The 22,499-nt window shown below is 35.3% G+C and overlaps 1 protein-coding gene and 1 long non-coding RNA gene across 2 annotated transcripts; one reads left to right on the plus strand and one right to left on the minus strand.

Annotated features, from left to right (window-relative positions):
* Window positions 1-10,743: 10,743 nt before the first annotated feature.
* LOC121225127 (uncharacterized) lies at window positions 10,744-13,129 on the plus strand. The gene is made up of 3 exons (XR_005923025.1): window positions 10,744-11,269; window positions 11,777-11,954; window positions 12,807-13,129. It is a non-coding gene; the product is annotated as an uncharacterized lncRNA (long non-coding RNA).
* Window positions 13,130-17,672: 4,543 nt separating this feature from the next.
* Window positions 17,673-18,867, minus strand: LOC121224984 (uncharacterized). Its single transcript, XM_041108644.1, has 2 exons — window positions 18,146-18,867; window positions 17,673-18,054 (listed from the first exon to the last, which is right to left on the minus strand). The coding sequence occupies exons 1-2, from the start codon at window positions 18,865-18,867 to the stop codon at window positions 17,673-17,675; spliced, it is 1,104 nt and encodes a 367-aa protein (XP_040964578.1).
* Between the last annotated feature and the right edge of the window lie 3,632 nt (window positions 18,868-22,499).

A 22,499-nucleotide genomic window follows, 5' to 3' on the forward strand; every position in this document is an offset into this window, starting at 1 on the left:
CATCTCAGTTAATATCAACGCTTCTCTAAAAAAGAGCTTCTTTGCCACATAAGGTCCTTCCCAGTTTGGCATCCATTTTCCTCTAAAATCTTTTTGTATGAGAAGAATCTTCTTCAATACCAAGTCCTCCTCATGGAATTCTCTAGGGGCAAACCTTTTTGTTGTAAGCTCGCATCATTCGCTTTTGGTGCATTTGACCATGACAGATAGCTTTCAACCTTTTTTGTTCAATCAAATTCGGCTAATCATATCGAGAATGGATCTATTCTATTTCATCTAACTTGAGTTTTGAAAAAACTTGGGCAGAGGGAATCTCAACCTCAATAGGCAAAACCGCCTCCATCCATAAACTAATGAGAAAGGTGTAGCCTCAGTAGAGGCTCTTTTTTACTGCATCGTTCATTTTGGGGCGATATGGTGTTAATCTTGAACAGACAGCAAACTTCTAATATTGTGCTGTTGTTCAAATTTGGTGCATTGTCAGATATGATCCTTTTTGGCATTCCATACCAACATATGATTGTTTTTTTTCAAGAATTTGCTGACTGTCGACTTTGTGACATTGGCATATGAAACAACTTCCATCCACTTAGTGAAGTAATCGACAACCACAAAGATGAATCGATGACCGCTAGAAGCTTTTGGTGAGATCGGCCCAATGGCATACATGCCTCACATAGAGAAAAGCCATGGATTCTATTGATTCTTTGTAAGGTAGGATCTATTTCTCATCTTACTCTACCATTCTTAACAAATCAGGAGATAAGCTACAGTCTTGGTCATTTTTAAAGTCTTGTGGTTCCTCTGGACATATATCTTGCTCAAAAGGAGGCTCTAAGTCAATAGCAGTGTCGCTCATATCATTGATATCTAGAGACCTGTTATAGGGACGAAAGAAGGTCTAAAGAATAAAAAAATCTAAGAATATTTATCTGTATAGTATGATTATGAATGAAATGGAAAAATAAAAGAATACTTGCTCGAAGTGAGAAACAAAGATGCATTTTATTGAAATAAAGATGTTGGACATAAGCCAATTTCTCAAAAAGGATTCTTATTTCTCCTAGGCTTAGAGCAATAAGCGTGCTTTGGACATTACTTTGAATTAGCTCTAAAAAATACAGGGATCTCTTTCACAGTCCCACCGTTCAAAACACTCCCTGATAAATTCTCTTTCTCAGCTCCCCATTCAGATACGGCGCTAATGTTTAGATTCCCTGACATTCCTTCCAAGCCTTTGACTTTTTGAGGAATTCCTACTCTTTATTATCCATTAGGCTCTACACCAAAGCTTTAAATTCAGTGCATTCCTAGATTTCATAACCTTCTTCAGTGTGGAACTCACAATAGCTCCTCATCCCTTTTGGTATTTTCTCTGAATTCTGAATGATTAACCCCACGTCTATCATTTTCTTCAAAACCCATTTCAGTGGGGTTTTTACTTCTGCAACATTGGTTTTGGTTCTCTTTCTTCCATTATCAATTATCGCGTTTACCCCTGGGTTTAGATGATTGGGTAACAGATTTGCTGCCACATTAGGTCCCGATGGATCGTCAAACTTCACGATACCCATCTTGATGAACCTTTCAACTAAAATTTTAAATGTAGGGCAGTTTTCAATTGAGTGTCCTGTTATTCCCACGTAGTATTCGCATTGGGAGTTCGCATCATACCATTTCAGGAACGGAGGTTGCACGGGTTCCGAGTAGAATGGAGATACCATATGCGCATCAAACAGATTCTGGTATAGCTCTCTATATGTCATCGGGATGGGTGTAAATTGGAGTCTGTCTGTGTTTGGCCTCGAGTTGGATTCTTACTTTGGGGTTCCTTGATAGCTACTAGTCACGGCCTTCGGCTGGCCTACGGTGACTGATTTGGAATACCCTTTGCTCACATTATTCACTTCATTTTCATTTTTCTTCGGGGTTGATCTTTTGGCGCTTTCTCACGCGTTTATCTTCCTACTCCTTATCGCGTTTTCAATCATCTCACCGAACATTACTATATCTGAGAAGCTCATGGTAGCGTTTCCCAACATATGGTTAATGAACGGGGCTTTCAGAGTGTTGATGAAAAGTATTGTTGTTTCTTTCTCCAGAAGAGGTGGTTGGACTTGCGTCGCTACCTCTCTCCATCTTTGGGCATATTGCCTGAAGCTCTCACTTTGCTTCTTTTCCATATTCTGCAGTGTAATTCTGTCAGGTGTCATGTCTGTTACATTGTTGTATTGCTTCATGAAAGCCTGTGCCAAGTCCTTCCATGAGTGGATTTTGGCACGGCTTAGCTGGTTGTACCATTTTACAGCCAACCCAATCAGACTATCTTGGAAGCAATAAATTAACAGTTGATTGTTATTAATGTATCCTATCATTCTTCGGTAGAACATCCTGATGTGAGCCTTAGGACAACTAGTCCCATTATACTTTTCAAATTCTGGAGTCTTGAATTTCGGTGGAAGTACTAGATCTGGGACCAAACTCAGATCCTTGGTGTCAACCCCGTAATGGTAATCAACATTTTTCATTGCTCTGAGTTTTTCCTCCAACAACCTGTACCGATCTTCGAGTTGTTTTGGCAATTCCATCTTTGCCTTTTCTATTTCTACCATTTCATCTAGGTCAGAAACCATAGGATTGGTTAGATTGTCCCCTGGATTGGACCCTGAGCCTGTCAGGTATTTCATTGGTGTCGAGGTACCGGTTTGATATTGTTGGGGTCTGATAGTAATGGGTGCCCCTTGTGGATACGTGTTGGGTTGGACCTGGACACTTATCGGGGTAAAACTTGGGGGATAGGCAGGGTCTTCATTATCATCTCTAGAGTTGGCCGCTGGGCTTTTCCCTTTTTCAAGCCCTCCGGCTAGTAACTGCGTTAATTGGTTCATCATAATTCTTTGGGATTCTAGTATCTGATCCCTCATCTCTTGTTGTACCTTCATTAACTGTTCTTGCAGTTGCTCTTGCAACTGATCTTGCATATCCTTCTGCATTTATTCTAATATTTCTAATCTTTGATCCATTTCTTTGGTTTTACGATGGGTACCGTAACGATATTTAGTTGGTGGATTTTTGTTAGTTTCCAGGGTAACCGTAATGCATGCAATGTAATGCAGATAAATGGAATGAATGCAAAAAAAGCGTGATTCTGATTCAATTCTATTAAAACAACTTTACTAGAAAACAAATCCTTTTACATAAAAAAAAATTTACATATATGGCCTTGCCCTAATACTCAAAGTGAAGACATTGATCCTCTTTCTCATTTCCGTATGTTAAGATCGAATCTCGCGAACTTTTCAAAGGGGTGCCTCCTCTATTTCCTTGTTGCTTGATCCAAGCCATGACCCATTGTTCACTTATCTTCGTGAGGCTCATTAGCTTCTTTAAGAAAGTTGGAACGTTGGCGGCTCTCGAATAATCCTTGTCAGCTTGAATCCTCGGGCAACGAAGCAAGGTCGTGTACTCATTCATCAAACTATCACCCTTCCCTCGTTACGTTTTCTCAGACCATATTTGGACGACCGCATTGTCTTCCACTTTATCAAGAAATTCATTTTCCATGACAAGTTCTCTATTTTGCAACTGAACGTGAATCAACACCTCTTTTTTATGATGAAAATGCAATGCAATCATAATCAAAACAAAAGAAAACACGTCAGTACAAAACATAAATAACAAAAAGAACACCTATTTAGATGACCACTAGGGGTTTGGCGTGGTTCTGCCTAGGGTAGGCTCTTAGGGCTCATTATATGCAGTTCGGCTCTAAAGTAAAAGTACCCGAACCGGTAGATTCCTCGATCCTCGCCCATTATAGGCTCATATAGACCAAGTTCAGTTCAGGGGAATACATTTCCCTATGGCCATCGGAGATGAAAATCTCACGAAAACATAGCTACGGATGTATCCCGAAAGTGATTCACTATCCCATGTGGAGATGAAAACCTCACGAATGAGTAGTTTCTCACTCCCACTTAAAAGGGTATAATTGAGTGATCATGTAATGCAATATACGAAAATATATCAAAAGACTCGAACCAAAAAAGCAAATATGAACAAAATGATGAAAATCATAACAAAGACGAATCAAATGCAATGAAAGGATCGTATATTTAAACCAAATTTTTAATTTTCGACAAAAAGACAGAAATTAATCAATTTATGGCTTGACTCTCTTATTTTTTTATCCCCAGTAGAGTCGCCAAGCTGTCGAAACCATTTTTTTGTAAAAAGGGTTGACTTTTATTTTTGAAAATGAAAATGGAAATGGGAGTCCCCACCGATCATTTTTATGAGGTGTGATCGGGTCACCTCATAATGATCTAATTTATTAAAATAATAATTTTGGTCTACGGAATTAAAAAAAATAGGTTCGGGAGTCGGTTACGTGCGAGGAAGGATTAACACCCTCATAAAGCCCAAAATTGGTAACTAGTTGATTAATTAATGTTTTAGTGTCAAAAATTTAAAGTACGATCGTTTGTTAAAATATCGCTTAATTGAAATTTTTAGTAAATGGCATATTTCACGTCAATTGAGAAAAAGAATTATATCCCGTGAGTTAGGACATAATGTCTTAAATCCCCCAAACGAGAATAAACACCAAAAGTTTTATTTATTTTAAAAGATATTTGATTATCTCGGTTTTAGAAAGGAAATCATATTTCGTAAGTTAGAACACGATCTTTTTTAATTCCAGAGATTATTAAAAAATTTATGTTAAAAAAAGGGTTCGTATATTCAGATTTATCGAGAAAAATCGAAACCTCGTAAGTTAGAGAACGACTTTTCAAATTCCAAAATACGAAATATTGCTTATTTTTCTTTTAAAGGTTTTTGAATAGCATCGAATAGGATATTTAAACGATGTGTATTTATTGTGTTTGGAGTATAACAATGAATAAATATGTCTAAATACGATTCAAGATATGATTATAGTAAAATAAAATAAAATGCTAGTGTATGAAAGTAGAATAATGATATACTAAAAATAAAACGACATGCTAGTTAATGACAATAATATGAACACGGTAATAAAACAATTTATAATGATGATGACAATAGTTATACTACGATTACTACTTTAATAATAACATAAAAAATCAAGGAATAATAATAATAATAATAATAATAAACAAGTAAGCAGATAATAATGAAATAAAGAATAAAATAAAAATCCTTAAAAGGCCGAAGTTAAATAAGTAAAGGATTTTATTGAAACTAAATGAGATTAAAAGGTATAAATTGCAAATATTAAAAAAAAGGCTGACAAGGGCCTGAATATAACGCGCGAAAAGTACTGAGGACTGAATGAGAAAATATCTCTTGTCCTTATGCACGGCGTTGCAAAATGGGCCAAAATGAAAATATGCGAAAATTACAGGGTAAAATTAAAAGACAAAGAAAATAAGGTAGGGCTTAATCAAATTGTGCCACAAAAACGGAGGGACTATTTGTGAAAATAGCCCATTAAAGTGAAAACGTGGATCTGCCTTGTGGGTCGGGTCAACGCGCGGGTTAAAGGGGTAAAAGGCCAATACAGTGTCATTTTAGGGCTATTGAGATCAACCCTAAACGGCGTCGTATTACATAGCCTATAAAAGTTAATTTTTTTAAAAATTTTCATTCTATCCCTTTTTTAAAAAAAAATCTGAGGGCTCTCTCTCAGTCTCTCTCACCCTCTTCTCTTTCGGCATGGTTCCGGTCGTCGGCTACCGTGGTGGCCGTCAGTCGCCGGTGACGGCGTCGCCATCTACAGTGGCCGGAAAGCACAAAAAAACCCGTTTGAAGCCCGTCACCCGTGGAGCAAGAACCCAAGGCAACCCCTGAAAACCCAGCCAAATCGGGCGGAGCAACAAAGAAACATTCCATTTCTGCTCATTTTCTAGCCTGGCCTTCGGCGGTGAGTGGACCGACAGACCTAGGTGAGTTTCCTGCCCTTTTTTTTCTTTTTATTTTCTTAGATAAAATAAATAAAAAATAAATACGATAAAACTTAAACGTAAAAAATAAGTAGAAATCAAATGAATATCACCTTCAAAATATAAAAGTTCAAATCTTTTATCTTTTTGCATTCAATCTTTTCTTGTAAACCTTACAATCTATGGCCTTTATAGCCAATATTACATTTTTTTATTATTTCTCTTTGCTACTGTTTCTCTGTTGCTGCTTTCCGTTTCTTTTCTTCCTTGCAGGTAATGATGGCAGAAAGGTGTCAGACGGCACGTGGAGGGGAGAACACGAAAAGGCAGCGCGACTAGGGTTTCTGCTGAAGAGTTTCGGTTTTGGGTCACTTGGGCCGTTAGGTTTTTTTTTAATTTTTGGGCTTGTAATGTTTATTTTGGGTTTGTAATTTAGTTTTTTGGGCTCGGGAAAATTGGGCCTATTACAAAGTCATTGGTGTGTTGGAGATCTGTGTATCCAATGTGTGGTGGTAGAGCCCACTTTTATGTGTCGTAGCCTCAGGTACCAATTTATCATTAAATGAAATATTATGAAATGTGATGTATGATTGATTATGTGATTACAAAGTTATATAAGTTGATAGTTGATGCATGAATAATTTAGTATGTTACTTTAGTTAAATATGTATGAAATTGCGCTTTAGATGTTCTCATTTAATGTGTGATATCTTGTTTATTGGTTGATTTTTCGATCATTCATTGAGCTTGTTTAAGCTCACGTATTCTTTTCTAAACCTTTGCGAATATTTAGTTTTTCCAGTGTGGGCGGTGCAAAATTCCAAGGAACTGATCCAATTAGGCTGTAGTGTTTGAGTAGATGATATTTTTGCTATTCTTTGAACTGTGGGAATAAGGCAATGTGGTAGACATTTTTGGTTTATTATTATTACGTCTTAAATGGTTGATATGATCTTAGACTCTTAGGAGTTTATGGATGTTTGATATTATATTATTAGTTTTTTCTTGGCTTGAATTATTGATGATGCTTTAAACTACAAATATGGTCATTTTGTTGTTGAATATCGAGCAGTGGATGTATGTTGAAATGGAAAATGTCTGAATGTGTTATATGCCCTGTTTTGCTATAATTATTGTTGATTTGTACAGAGGTATCGATAATCAAGCTTAAGTATCGATACCCCCATGTTGGAACGAATGTGAAGGAAGTCAGTAGCTTAAATTGGTATCAATACCCTTCTTTGAGTATCGATACTCGAGGAGAAAATATAGGTACTTTATGAATTGCATCAATAAATTGATGGGTTTTAAATTTTGCAGAGAAACAGAATGGTAAAAAGGTACTGATTTTCTAATGGTATCGATACCTATCTTCATAAATATCGATACTTGAGTTTGAGTATCGATACCTACGCGATTTCTTAGGGAATTTTTGTTAGATGGTCCCATGCATGATTAACTTGTTATTAATGTCAATAAACATTTGATAAGTGGTTTTAAATGTTTCCTAAGGTGTTCAAGACTCAACACTCCCTTAAATTTTTTAGAATGACGATGGTTGCATGCTTTTGGGATTGTGTGAATATGTATGAGTTCGATGTTTGATGTAGCATCATGTTACATGGGCTCAGCGACCGGGCTAGGTATAGAGTGTTACATTTCTTTAGCTCATGTGAGACCCAAAAATGATTGTGAGACATATTATGATTGTGATTAATTCTTAATTACATGTTTAAATGAATGAATGGTGCATGATTATTTATAGTTACTCCAATTACGGTCATAGCATCTTGTACCTCAAACCTGACGATCAGATCAGGCAAGGGGTATTATACTATTACTAAGGAAAGTATTCCAAATTTGACGGTATATATTAATAAGGAATTTACCTTTGATTATTTTTTAAAATATAATAAATAATTACACATGATAGAATAATATAGTGACAAATAACATATTATAAGCACGCCACATAAGAATTGTTTCCTTTTTTGTAACTTCAAATTGCTATATATATTGTGTACGTTATCTTAGACATTAGTGTATTTATTCAGCTATAATATTGGTGCTAAGGTAGTGTTTGGTATGATGGAAAGTAACTACTTTCTTGGGAATTTAATTGGAAAGTAATTCTAATGTTTGGTATGTTAAATTTGATTTACTTTCCTTAGATTCTAACTTTCCCGTGGCAGTTATGTTCCCATGAACATGACAATGTGATTCCCATAATAAAAGGAGGGAAAGTTACTTTCCCATGTAATTAGAAAGTTAAAAAAAATTAAGACAAAATTAACCCTATTTTATATTGGTTTAGGGTATTAATATATTAATAAACGTAAATGAGAAAAAAATCTATTGCCTTATTCCTTTGTCCTACTACTTTATTTTCTCTATTACTTCAACGGTTTCTTTTCAAGTATTATATATACATATTTTTTTTTAATTTTTTTCCAAAACAAGTTTTATTTATACATAATTTTATATGCGCATTTTATATTTAAAAAACTTATGTAGGAAAAATTTGAAATAATTTTGCTTTCAATTAACATTATAAATTTAAGAAAAATTAAAAATATTAATTAAAATTCATAATGAAATACTTAATCCAAATATTTATTAAGAATTAAATACATGAACATTATCTTTTATTTAATAAGGGTAAATTCATAAGTTATCATTACATTCTTAAGAAAGTACTTAGTGAGCCAAACGTGGTAATGTAACTTTTCTCAGATTTTAATCAATACCTTCCATTGTATACCAAATGTTATAAAGTAACTTTTCCCTCAATCACATTCCAAAAAATCACATTACATTGAAATCATAACGTGAGAAAGTATCAAACGCTATTATTTTTCATTCAATAATCATAATTAATAAAATAAGTAATGATTTGTAAGAATATTGACTTAGTTGTTTTTGTATGACATTGATTTATTTAATGATATTGTTTAGGAAAGAAATGATTGTAAAATCGGCATGATTCTCCTGCTCAACTAATTTGCATGAAACTCCTATCCATCAACTCTTAGTCATGCTAACAACATTCTTTTTTACTATATAAAATATTTTCTCATTTTGATAGCTTCATAAAAACTTAAAATTACTTTTATCTTTTAAACTCGATTTCTTCTTCATTATAATGACATTCAATGTTGTTGAAAATGTTTCGAGAAGGAACTATAATGGCTTGTGTGACCTTTGTGAAGAAACTTTTGACAACTTAAAAGAGATATTGCATTACCAAAAATTTCATTACAAAGATGAGATAAAACTCATATGTGATATATGCCATTGTGGTTTTCCAAGCAGGGAAGCAAGAAATGACCATCGTAATAATGGTCATTAAACTTGGTTTTATGCTGATATGTCTATCATGCTAGTTATTGATGTCGCTTCTATCTAGGTTTAATATGTTACTTTACTATATGTTTAATTTCTAGTTTTCATGTGTTGTTGCTTACTTTTTTTTCTTATTTATTAAATGCACGTTTGAGGATCTTCCATCAACTTTAATAAACTTTTTGTTAACTCTCGACATTTAGGGTTTATGTAGGTGTGAAAATATGGTACGGGTTTATGGGTTTTAGGGCTTGTTTCATGAGTTCTATATTTAAAGGTTAGGATTTATGCAAGCTTGAAATTGTGGTACAGGTTCATGGGCTTTAGAGCTTTATTAGGTGTATGTTGTTTGTCTTTATTTATATTTTGTTACTTTTTAGCTTTGTTGGATTGTAATCTTTCTAATTTTATGAATAAAATTTCAGCTTACCAAAAAATTAAAATAAAAGAGATCACAAATAGTTACATGCAGGAGTGGTTATACATATTTTTTAGTGTTATGCATTTTTCTTTATACCGAAATATTATATATATATATATTTGGTCTTAAAAAAATGTATTCACATTGTATTTTTATGACATTTAACATTTTGATATTCTTACACATGTAACACAACAAATAATTTTTAAAAAATTTCTTTTTAAATTTCATGTATATATTTATTCCATAAGTTTTATTAGCATTTTAAAAACAAATATTTACTTCCAATCTAAATAAACAATCACAAGCACCATTTCACCATAAGAATTGGTTTTCCCATACTTTATTTTAGACCCTAATATACATATTTTTATTCTTTTTAACATATGTAAAATAAAATTCACATAAACCGTAACATCTAAAAAACTCGCTTTGTCATAAACAATATGATTTTGGAAAGTATATGCATTAGAAGTTTCAAAAAAATAAAAATAGAAATTATGCCGATGAATGTCAAAGTTAGTTGTAACACCTTGGGCAAATCTCACATCGGTAAAGCACGGAAGAGACCTAGGCTATATAAAGGGCTAACAACACTTAAGTGGTAAGAGGTCTTCTTGGGGTGTATGAGCGCTCCCAAGAACAAACTCGTGAGGATCATGTGTGCCCAAAACGAACAATATCTTACCGAACCAGGTGTAGGCTATGATACGACATTAAACTTCTTAAGTTTTTAAACATAGTTTTCATGTGTTATTGCTTAATTTCTAGTTTAATAAGCCTGACCCATTTAGAAAATAGGCGTTACTTTTTTTGCCAAGTCCATTTTTCGGGCTTATATTTTTACTCCATTTTTCGGGCTTATATTTTTACCCAAATCCTCTCACTTTCCAGGCAGGTCAGGTGGCTTGACCCATGGGCAAGTCTAATTTGATTCTTGTTTATTATTTTTTTAATTCATTATCTAATTATAATTTAATCATGAGCAGTAAAAATTACTTCCAAAAGATGAACTAAAAAATATTTTTTAATGCATGAACTTCTAAATTAACGATAAAAAACACTTAATTTCATTAACATTTCAGAATGGTGAAGATATATATTGTCACACCGCGAAAATCGGGTTAGTAGAACCAAGTCTTTAAACAGGAGGTTGAGCAATTTAAGTATGTGAGTAGCATAATCAAGTTTTTAATTTATTTGTTAGCTCAAAACAAAATTCAAATTTGAGGTCTGATTTGAAGAAATGGGTTTTAATTTATTAAGGACCTAATTGGAAAAATAGAAGAATTTGGGGTGACCAAAAGGGCAAATTGGCTTTTTCTTTGTAAATTGGCTTTCAAATTGCAACCACTCACGTCTTCCCCTCCCCCTTTTGCTCTCATTCAAAACAACAAATTCTCCTAAACACAAATCCCTTATTTTCTCTCTAATTGACTTAACCTTTGTGATTTTCTAAGCTCTCAAACACCCAAACCTCCCTCAATTTTTAAGAAAACCCCCCAAAAAATATCAATTTCCTCATTTGGTTTCCAAACGAATTTTTTGAAAATCAATCTTTCATTTGTTCTTCTCGATTGAGGTAAAGTTTTGTATCCTTATTAAGTTTTGATATATTCTAGCTTCTTAAATTAGGTTTTGATTCGTTGTAAAAAGAATTTCATGTTTTAGCCGAAATTGAGATATTTAATGGAAAATTTTGGGTTTTCAAATTAAACTATTGTTTTTAGGTTATTTTCTACTTATTTCAATGAGATTAGAAGGTTTTCAAACTGACTTTAATCACTCATTAAGAGATTTGAAAGATTTAATACAAAGTGGTCATGAAGGTCGAAATTTCTCGAAAATGTAAATCTAAAATTCTGGGTGTTTTAAAGGTTGGACTCTATTCTTAAGTGAATAACTTGGTGTTTAGAGTTGATCTTAAGCAATAGAAACAAGTCTGGTTTAAGGAATCAGAGTTTTGGCTAATCTAGTCAAAATTTTCGATTTAAAGAGGAGCTATGTAGAATCTGGTTTATGTTTGATTTATGGTGTGTTTATGGTTGTTACTTTTTTTTTACTTATTGTGTGGTTAATTTTTGTGAAGATACGAAACCGTTGGACCCCCTACGAGTAAGGCGAAAAGCAAGTAAAAGCTAGTTTCAGCTTTCAGCTAATAAGCGAAAGCATGAATGGTGAATGTTTTGGAGACGCTATTGGTATGCATGATTCATTTGTTAAAAAGGAGCTTAGGCTAGTCTAAACACCTATCCAAAGTTCCAAGAGTAAGCTTTTCTATTCCTTTTGCCTCTTTTTTTTTTGTAAAATGGTGATTATGTGTTGAGAGTTGTGGTAATTGATGTAGCAAGGCAACATGTGATACGTGAATTACGTCAGTATGTGTTATGTGATCTACTAGTTTTAATGTACTCATATGTGACTTAATGAGATTTTGGCTCATTGAGCATTATGGTAGCACTTGTAAGAACATCAATTGTGAGTATGTTAAGCATGCTATGTTAAAGTGATAGTGTTGTGTATATGATGGTCAAGAACAGAGATTATATGCATTAAAACGGTAAATAAAAATGTGTGTAATTATGGATATTTGGGTCTTGTGATCTCTTGAAACAGTTGGATATAGTTGGCATGCCATAGGATTGTGAGTACTCACCCTTGTGTTGTGATTTGGATATCGAGGCCATAACAAAGATTGGAGAGATAAGGGAATGTCGAGCTAAGCTCCATTCACAGGGACAAGTTTGTGTGTTGGAAAGTTTTAGCTTTATGCTACACTTATGGGATATGTTAGACTATTTGAGTCATTGGTACGATGGAAACCCGTTTATCTAATGTGTTGTGATAGAGTCCACTTTACGTTTCATAATCTCAAGTTGTCAAAGTATCATTAAACTATTTATATTTGAAATACATTGTATGTATATGCATGTGAGGACATAATTTAAGTGTATGAGTTGATGAAGCTTGAACATAATAATTTTCCTTTAAATGACTATGATTGTGAATGTGCTTGAGTAAGCTCTTGCTTAACCTATATTGATGTGTATGTCTTGTGGTAATTTCTAAAACATTCACTGAACTTGTTTAAGCTCACACACTCCACACTAATTTTGCAGATAAGTAGAACTTTTGGTGTTAGTGGAGCGATCAAGGAAATGGTCTTAGCAAGGCAATAAACTTTCGAGTATGCAGTATTATAATTGTTAGACTCTTCGAATAAAGGCAATGTGGGTTAGAGTTTTAGTTCTAGTTTTTAGCATTATTTTATTAATTATATTTTGGTATTAGGTTGATGGACTGTTGAAGTTGTTAACGAACTTTAACTACGAGCAATTTGATGCTTGAGATTGAGTTTGGTGATGTCTGATAGTTATTCTTGACATAAATGTACGAATTGGACTCGATAAATGGTTAAAGGATATTAGTAAGTTCAATTAAATTAGTCAATAGTGGCATGATGAGTAGGAGTATTGTTTGGTCATGAAGTCTACTTTGCTTTGCGAAATTTTTAGCATTTTGACCAATAGTATCGATACTTAGGACAAAAATATCGATACCACGGAGTTGGGATGTTTTCAAAAATTGGTAGTAACCCAATTTGGTATCGATACCCAATCACAAGTTGTAATGGCCTAAATTCAAGGTTATCGGAATAGTGGTTTCATAACCACAAATCCTATTTAACGAGAAATTTATTTTAATATTTTTTTGCATGAATATTGATATGATAGGAAAATTGTATGAAATTATCGATAAAAAATTTTGCCGATTTAATGGTTAGTTAGAAAAAGAAATTATTGAATAAATTAGGTAAAAACAAGTTATCGAGACCTCGATCTCATAAAATTGAGTCAAAAATATTTTTATAAATATTTATGAAATGTTAGTAATGTTGTATTAAAATTTCGTTAGAAAATTTTAATGTTTGGGTAGTCAATTAAATGAAAAGGACTAAATTAGAAAAAGGTGTAAAAGTGGTTGGGATGATTAAATAGCTTAAGTGTATAATGAGAAAGGATTTAAAAGGCAATTAGACCCAAAATTTCTTTGGGCTAGACGGCAACGACATGAAATCAGCAAGAAAATGGATGATTTAAGGGTAAAATTGGAATATTGCATAATTAACTAAATAAATTAGGACTAATGTAGAAATATCTAGATTTCTTGTGATTTCTCTTCATTCTCATCAGTCAAAACGCCATAGAAGGGGTTCTTTAAGCTAGTATTTCATAATTTTTGCACCAAGTGAGTTAATCATTGTCTTTTTCTTGTAATTTTTGTGTTTTTAAGACTTTTACAGCTAGGTTCTACTATTAAATTCATTAGTTTTTTATTTCATGGATGAAATTGAAAGTCACCATGGTTGAGTGCTGTAAGTTTATGATGAAACAGCATGAAATTGAAGCTTTAATTTGTTTATAAGATGATTTTATTAGGTAATTTCAATAGAAATTGATTTTTAGGACCTAATTGTGAAAAAAGTTGCAATTAAAGTCTAGTGCTGAAATTCTAATTCCCAAAGGTTATAAATGTAACGCCCCAAAATTTCTAATTTCGTTATTGTGAAAATATGACACAAATATCTGTCAACTTTAGTGGTTATGTGTTCTAGGCGTGTTTGGGAGGTCTCAAGTTTGAGCTTTCGCTTGGGCAAATTTTGGTATTTTGAATGAATTAGACCCTACTCTTGTTTAGTAGGCTTTTATTTGATTGTTGGGTAAATTACATCAAAATTGGTCTGCTGGTTTGGTGGCTAAATGGTGTGTTATTATGGTAAAGGTCTTGTGTTTGAATTCCTATGCTGGTTTGGTGGTTAAATCGAATTAGAAGATGAAAAAATTATGGAATTAAATCTTATTGAGACTAGTTTCTCATAGAAGAAATGATATAAGTAATGGAATTGTAAATCATGAGGTATAATAAACTTTGTGAGACAAGGTCAGATTGAATTCAGGTTCCCCTGTTCTGAATTTGGAAAATCATCAAAAATTGGAAAAAAATAATTAGGGGTTAAAATTTACATTTTTAAATTATTAATGAGTCTATTTTGAATAGAAACAAATGGAAACATCATCCAAATTTTTTACTAAGAGATAATTAATTTTTAGCAAAGAAGGGTCGAAACTGTCAGACAGCAGAACAAGGGTAAGTTTGAAGATTTTACTGTACTTATTGGCTGAACCAAGAATTCTATAAATTTTATGGTAGACACATATTTGAGTCTAGTTTAAAATTCATCAAGCGGATCTTAATTCAGAATTCTTTAGCTCAAGATATAAATAATTTAGTAACAGTGACTCAATTATACAGCTTTGAAAGAACATATAAGTAAATAGTGAAAACATATATGAATAATTAACTAGCACAGGTTACATTAAAAATGGATCACATGGCCAAGGCCAATTTGGGCCGAGTGGGCCACATGAGCATGTGAGCCCATTTTTTTGAAAAGTTTTGTAAGGTTGCACGGGTCACCCAAGTCGACTGTGGACATACTGTAGGGTCGGTAAGCTTTACTTAGACCCCTAAATGTGTGATCTGTCTATCTGATTTCTATACCGACCATGAATTATGATATCTGAATGTATGTACCATTAATTGCATAATGGCATGACATATTTTGTATGTTGCATTGCATCGAGGTAGTTTGATGATATTTGGAGGAAGTGTCTGAAAGGCTATTAAGCCTTTTACTTGGCAGCTTAGCTGCAACCTTCTGATTATGTGCTGCATTTCGATATAGCATGGTGTGTAGGGTTGGATGGAGATGGTGCGTAGAGGCTGGTTGGTAGGATTCTGATTTATTGTAACTGCATTCTGCAACGGATATGGGCTAAGGCCCTAATGTATTTCTGAGACTATATCTGAATGGGCTAAGGCCCAAACTGGTTCTGTGATGGGCACAGGCCCCAGACTATATCTAACTGAATTCTGTTGATTATCTGTATGCATGTTTTCTGTACGGATTACACATTGAGTTTGCAAAAACTCACCCTTTCTCTGTTTAATCTGTATAGGTAATCAGCAGACTTGTTCCGATTCAAATCTTCTTAGTCCCCATGAAATGGCTTAAGCATGCTTACATGGAACACTAGGTGGACTTTAAGTTTTGGTGGCAACTCAAGCTTGTAGGTGACCTTGCCCACTCTCTTCACAACTGTAAACGGCCCCTCATACCTTTGTATGAGCCCTTTGTGGAAGCCCATATATCACAAAATCAAGTGTAGTTTGGCAAGGACTGAGTCACCCACTTGAAATTGCTCATCTCTTCGGTTCTGATCGGCCCACTTCTTGTTGCGCTTACTTGCCTTGTGTAAACAAGCTCTAGCCAAGTCATTCTTTTCTTGCCAATCCTTTGCAAATTGATAAATTCGTGGATTTGGTCCTGTATAATGGGTCACAACAGCGTTGGGTGTGAGTGGCTGTTGGCTCGTCACTATATCGAACGAACTTTGATTCATTGCCCCACTTCGTAGCCACATCCAATAACTTTGGCCAATCCCTTTGTATGGCACTCACATAATGTCGCAGATATGTCTCCAACAATGCATTTACTCGTTCAGTTTGCCCAACGGTTTGTGCATGCATACTCATGGAAAAGTTCAAATATAAGCCCATTGACTTGGACAACTCCGTGCAGAACCGACTTGTAAATCGCCCATCTCGATCACTGACAATAGACTGTGGCACTCCCTAATATTTCACCACGTCTCTAAGGAAAAAATGAGCTGCCACATCAGCAGGGCATTCCTTGGTGGCCAGAATGAACATCGCGTACCTCGAAAACCTATCCACCACAACAAGAATACTCGCAAACCCATCAGACTTAGGCAAACAAACAATAAAATCCATGGATAAACTCTCCCATGGTCTTTACGGAATGGGCAAGGGTTGAAGCAAACCGGTTGGGGTCTTTAACTCGACCTTGTCTTGTTGGAAAATTAGACAAGTTTTCACATAAGTTTCCACATCACCACTCATATGAAGCCAATAGTAACGTTCCTCCAAAAGGGCCAAAGTACAGTGCATCACTGGGTGGCCCGTCCATCTCGAGTCATGGCACTCTTTCATGACTTCCTTACGTAGCTTTCCATAATGGGGCACATAGAGGCGACGCCCATGGGTGTATAGCAATTCCCCATCAAGCCAAAAGCTCCTCGTTTTTCCCTCATTGGCCAGCTCAGTCAAATTTTTGGCTATGGGATCATGGGACAATCCCTCTCGAATGCGTTCCAATAAGGAACCATCAGGTTGGCTAACTGCCGCAAACTCCATCTTTTGGCTAAGTGCGCCAGCCACAATGTTGGCACTCCCCAGCTTATACACCATTGTGAAGTCAAACTCAGCTAGGAAAACCTGCCAACGAGCCTGTTTGGGAGACAACTTTTTCTGGGTTAGAAAATAACTGTTGGCAACATTATCAGTAAGGACCACGAACGTGGAACCCAATAAATAATGTCTCCATGTGCGCAAGCAGTGTACCACCACAGTCATCTCCTTCTCTTGGACCTTATATCTTCGCTCCGTCTCATTAAGCTTTCGACTCTCGAAAGTAATTAGATGTCCATCTTGCATCAGTACTCCCCCGAAAGAATAATCTGTTACATCCGTGCGTACTTCATAAGGCTTCAAAAAATTTGACAAGGCAAGCACGGGTTCCCTCGTCATTTCTTGCTTCAATTGATTAAAGGCCCTCTCAAATTTCGGATTTCAATCCCATGCCTTCCCCTTTTTCAACATGTCCATCAAGGGTGTGGTAATTCTAGAGTAGCTTTGATAAAGCGTCGATAGTAATTTACCAACCCAAGGAAAGATCTCAACTTCGTCACCTTGGTTGGAGCCTCCCACTCAGAAATGGCTCGAACCTTGCTTTTATCCATTTGGATCTTACCCCCTCCCAAAATGTGGCCTAGGAATGACACCTCTTGGTGGGAAAATGAGCACTTCTCCTCCTTAACGAACAACTCATATTCCCTCAAAGTTTAGAACACCTCCCTCAAGTGTCCCACGTGCTCCTCGAGAGACTTGCTATACACCTTATTCATTAGGGTGCAGAATGTAGTTGGGGCATTTGTGAGGCCGAAAGGCATCACAAGGAACTCATACGAGCCATACCGTGTCACATAAGCTGTCTTTGGCTCATCCCCCTCTGCTATCCAAACTTGATGGTACCCTAATCTCAAATCCAACTTGGTAAACCATCTTGCACTACCAAGTTGATCGAACAAATCTGTAATAAGAGGAATATGGTACTTATTCTTCACAATGATCTTGTTTAAAGCCTGATAATCGATGCACATTCTCAAGGACCCATCATGTTTCTTTTGAAATAGCACTGGCGCACCGTATGGGGATTTAGATGGTCTAATGAATCTCGCATCCAAAAGTTCCTTCAATTGTAAGCTATTGGTAAGCTCTTGAACTCCTCGGCGCTGCAATAAGAGGAATAGGGTACCTATTCTTCACAGTGATCTTGTTTAAAGCCTGATAATCGATGCACATTTTCAAAGACCCATCATGTTTCTTTTGAAACAACACTGGCGCGCCGAATGGGGATTTAGATGGTCTAATGAATCTCGTATCCAAAAGTTCCTTCAATTGTAAGCTATTGGTAAGCTCTTGAACTCCTCGGCGTTGCAGCTCTTGCTTCGCCCACGGTTTTAACCCATCCATGAAGGAAAAAAATGCTTCTTTCTCACCCATATTTGAGATTTGAAGCATGAGTTCGTGAAACTCCTGCACATACTCCCTCAAAGTGCCTTGTTGCGTAAGCCGACGTAACTTTGCCCGAACCTCATCCTCGGCATACTCTAGGTAAAACTGTGCTTTGAACTCACATCGAAACTCCTCCCAAGTTCTAATTTCGGTTCCACCACATCTCACATCGGTGGACCTATGACACCACCGCAATAACACAACGTCAAATAAATACATAGCAACAGTAGTTACCTTAGTGACATCCTTCGTGATGCCTTTGGCACGGAAGTATTGCTCGATTCCCCACAGAAAGTTGTCCACATCTCTTGTAGACCTTGATCCCTTAAACTCCTTGGGCTTGGGTACATCAATATTGGGCTTATTTGCGACAGCAGCTAACCCTCTATTGCCTAAGGCAGCCTTGTAGATTATGAGTTCCCCCTTGAGCTCCGCAATCTCCTCTTTCAAGGCCATCACCATAGCCTCAATGGCATCTCCCTACCAGTCAACTATTCAACATTATCCAACACATACACTTTGAGCTACTCCTGCATGGACTGCAATCCATCATGGAGCCTATCATCGACATTATCAATCCTCTCCTTGATATCCCCCACGAAATCCTCGAGAGTGACAACACAATCTTCTAAAGCTGATAGTATGTCCCTCGAGCGGCTAGCTTTCCTAGCCCTCTCACGGGTCTCCATTCCCTCAATATTCTCAGCAACTTCTTTTGACATCTTTCAACGGTGCCTTTGTACTTTGGCTCTGATACCAACTATCACGGACTCAGATTTTTCCTACGCGATCTGTGCGACCTTAAGCAGTTCCTTCGTACTTGCAACAATTGAGGATTCAACAGAATTCCTTTAAGGCACCAATGAAGAACAGTAGATGAACAAAATAAGAACGATCCTTGAAAGATTAACAAAAGCTACAGAAAAGCAAGAACACCTGAGAGAAAAGTTTGAATGAATGCTTCTATTTATAGCTGAGGCTCTCCAAAATCAACGGTCTAAATCAATGTACATCAATGGCTACAATTAAAAGCTATCTAAATATCAAATCTCTAAGATTACATAATCGTATCTTCTAAAGATTACATTAATATCTAAGATCACATATCTCTAAAGATCACCTTCCATATTTGTCAAGCATATATTTAGAAAATCACTTTCCTTATTTGCCAAGCTCCAAAGATAGGCTTTTAATTTCTCCAGGCAATGGACCAATCCAATTGGGCCAAATGACCTCCCTTGAATGCGATGGATCGTACGAGTTCGTCATGGTTGTGAGCTCCCAAGCGTAACCCATGACACTAGGAAGAAAGAAAAGGGATTATTGCTTCCTGATCGTTGCTTATTTATTTTTTGAATTAGACATGCCTTTTTTCATTTATTAAGGATCAATAAAAGATAAGTTGTTGCATTGTAGACTAGGGGAAGCATAAAACATTTGGGAAAACCTTGTACCATGCAAAACAACTGATGAATGATTTTGAAGTAAGTTGTTGCACAAAAAATGTTATGATATATTAAACTCGAAAAGAATTGATGATATTATTGGGAAAAGGGGTTTAGTCTGATTTATGATAATCTTTTTCTATAATTCATTGTGTATAGAGAAAATGTTATTCAAATTGGTAATCAAATAAAGGCCCTGCAAATGGTATATATCAAATTTCAGCTTATGTTTTTATTTTTTTCAAATAAAATCTAACTCAATTACCATCATTTTAAAAACTTAAGCCCTTATACGAGTAATCTTACAAATTCAACCTAATCTTTAAAAAAATTAGATTCACCATAACTTGAAGTATATGGAATTGATATCTACAGCCATATTTTCTCATGATTATATTATAGTTGCCGGTAACTGTCGAACAACACTGTCTGCAACAAAAGTATAAACTTAAAAGCTGACAAATGAATGGTATAAGCTAAAATGCTGTGGACTCCCATTGCTCCATTTCCATTCCAGGAGTTTTTATCATTTATTTTTTAAAATTTTCTTGCAAAAGCTCTTAAGTAGTTAATATAAAAAAATCAAGTGGTAGGTTCATATCTGCAAACACAATCATATATCTTCCCTTTAATCGTTTTTATAGCCAACCTCTATTTTTTCACCACTGTAAGCTACAAAAAAAAGATTATTTCGACTTCAAATATCAAGTTAAGGAAACCTGTTAGGCCACCTATTTAAAACTATACATACCTTGAGAGCTTCACATTTAAACCGAGCACTGAAATTGGTGTGAAGAGCCCTTCCCATCCCTTCTAAGATAACCTGCATGGCAAAAAATGCATGGTTTCGTCTTTATTTTCTTTAGCCATTTCCTAATTCTCAAAACAGGAGAAGGAATAAAAGGCAAGGCGGTGAAAAGGTATTATCTGAATTAAACATGTACCCAGTCAGCATGTTTTGCTGCTACAGCTAGCTCAGAGTTGACTTGCCTTAAATCTATACATGGGCTTCCACAACCATAAATGGAACTGAAGAAGAATTTCCTCTGGAACCATCTAATGTGGTGTTATTCATTGCATCTACTACGAGGCCTCCAGCTTCAGCAGCTCGGCGGAGGATGTCGCAATGTTGTGCTTGTACTTAAAGTATAGGTTATTCACGGGAGTTCGGTGAGATGGTAAGGGCGTCTCCTACCTTAACCAGTGGTCGAGGGTTCGATCCTCACCCTGAATATGGATCAATTTTAAAAATCGTAGCCAGCATCTACCCATTAATGGGCTTACAGAATGCGGAGAATTAATTATTGAGTTTACTCTGATAAATATATTGAGAAATAAAAAAATCAGGTTAATGTGTTCAATGCACGATGGTATAAAGTAGGATAAAAACCCAAATAAAACCAGAAATGATGCCATTTATACGTGTCTGTCGCATTGATTGTTTTGGGTAACTCCATCTCTGCTCTGTTAAATACATGTCCTGCACTGGTTTAAGCATTGATTGCCAATATTTGCTAACAGCACCAAATTGAAAAGTAAAAAGATAGTTTAGGTAGATATTCCCAATGTGGATCAGAATTCCCAATACTTTTTCCTTTAACAAGATAGTTAAATTAGTTCCACAAACTATGAACAGTAGAAGCTTGCTCCTTCTTCGAAATACAGTATAATAGTTTATGGCTGGTAAACATGATTTTCAACGGATTTTTGTTTTCTTCTTTAAGATGGTTTTTTTTAAACAAACCTAAAAAGAAAATTATATTGTATTTCATGCACTATACCAGCATGTACCCAACATAATTACATTGCAAAGTTAACTTAGTCACAGACATTAAAAGAAAAAAGAAACATTCATAAAAAGAGGCCAAGGCAAATGTACCAACATGTTTCCATCAGCGGCAGCGGCGACATCATTCCTCTTGCCTTGGACCCTCCTCACCATCGCCACCACCATCAGAAAACTGTGCCCACACACTTTGCCTTTTTCTCCCACCACTAAATTCTTCCTCACATCCTCCAACGGTCTTAAGTAGCTCTGACTGCAGTGATGGGCAGTTTTCTTTGAGATACTCAAAACAATTAATAGTCAGAAACTCGACAAAGTTAGGCTCTGTTCTTGATTCCAGGATTTTTAATAACTTCTGAAAAGCAAAAAGCCTCACAAAGAGAAATCATGAGATGATGTCAATAGTCTTCCTTCTTCGAAATAGTTCAAGTGTTATAATTCCACTTAAATTAGGATGTTAATAGTCTTCCACCTTTAAAAGTTGAAATCAATTGTAAGTTCTATAATAGTTATTTGCTTTTGTAACAGTTATTCTCGTTCTAATTAATATTTTTATAAATAAAACAAATTGATTAAACTTAATATTAGCAAATACATAAAACAATTGTATAATAATTGAGTAAAATTTAAAAATGAAAAAATTTGTAAAGAGGATGATAACAATAAAGTAAAACATCAATCCTAAACTCTAATTATTATTGAAGTTGGCCAGCATGCTGCCTAGTTACACCAGAAACAATTCAAGCCAGTGAAGTTGCAGCAGAAGATCAAGCTACTGCTTTTTGTTTTGTTACTTTTGAATTGATATTTTGTAACTTAGTTGAAAACAAAAACAAGTTGTACTTGATGTTTAGGTGCTGATA

Source organism: Gossypium hirsutum, chromosome D13 (assembly GCF_007990345.1).
Source record: "Gossypium hirsutum isolate 1008001.06 chromosome D13, Gossypium_hirsutum_v2.1, whole genome shotgun sequence".
In the NCBI taxonomy this organism is placed as follows: Eukaryota; Viridiplantae; Streptophyta; class Magnoliopsida; order Malvales; family Malvaceae; genus Gossypium; species Gossypium hirsutum.

Excerpts from the sequence above, each read along its gene's own strand:
- LOC121224984 (XM_041108644.1), bottom strand. The coding sequence starts at position 18,867 with ATGGTGATGGCCTTGAAAGAGGAGATTGCGGAGCTCAAGGGGGAACTC. Across the intron at positions 18,055-18,145 it reads AAGATCACTGTGAAGAATAG|ACCATCTAAATCCCCATACG; the intron begins GTACCCTATTCC and ends GAGATTCATTAG.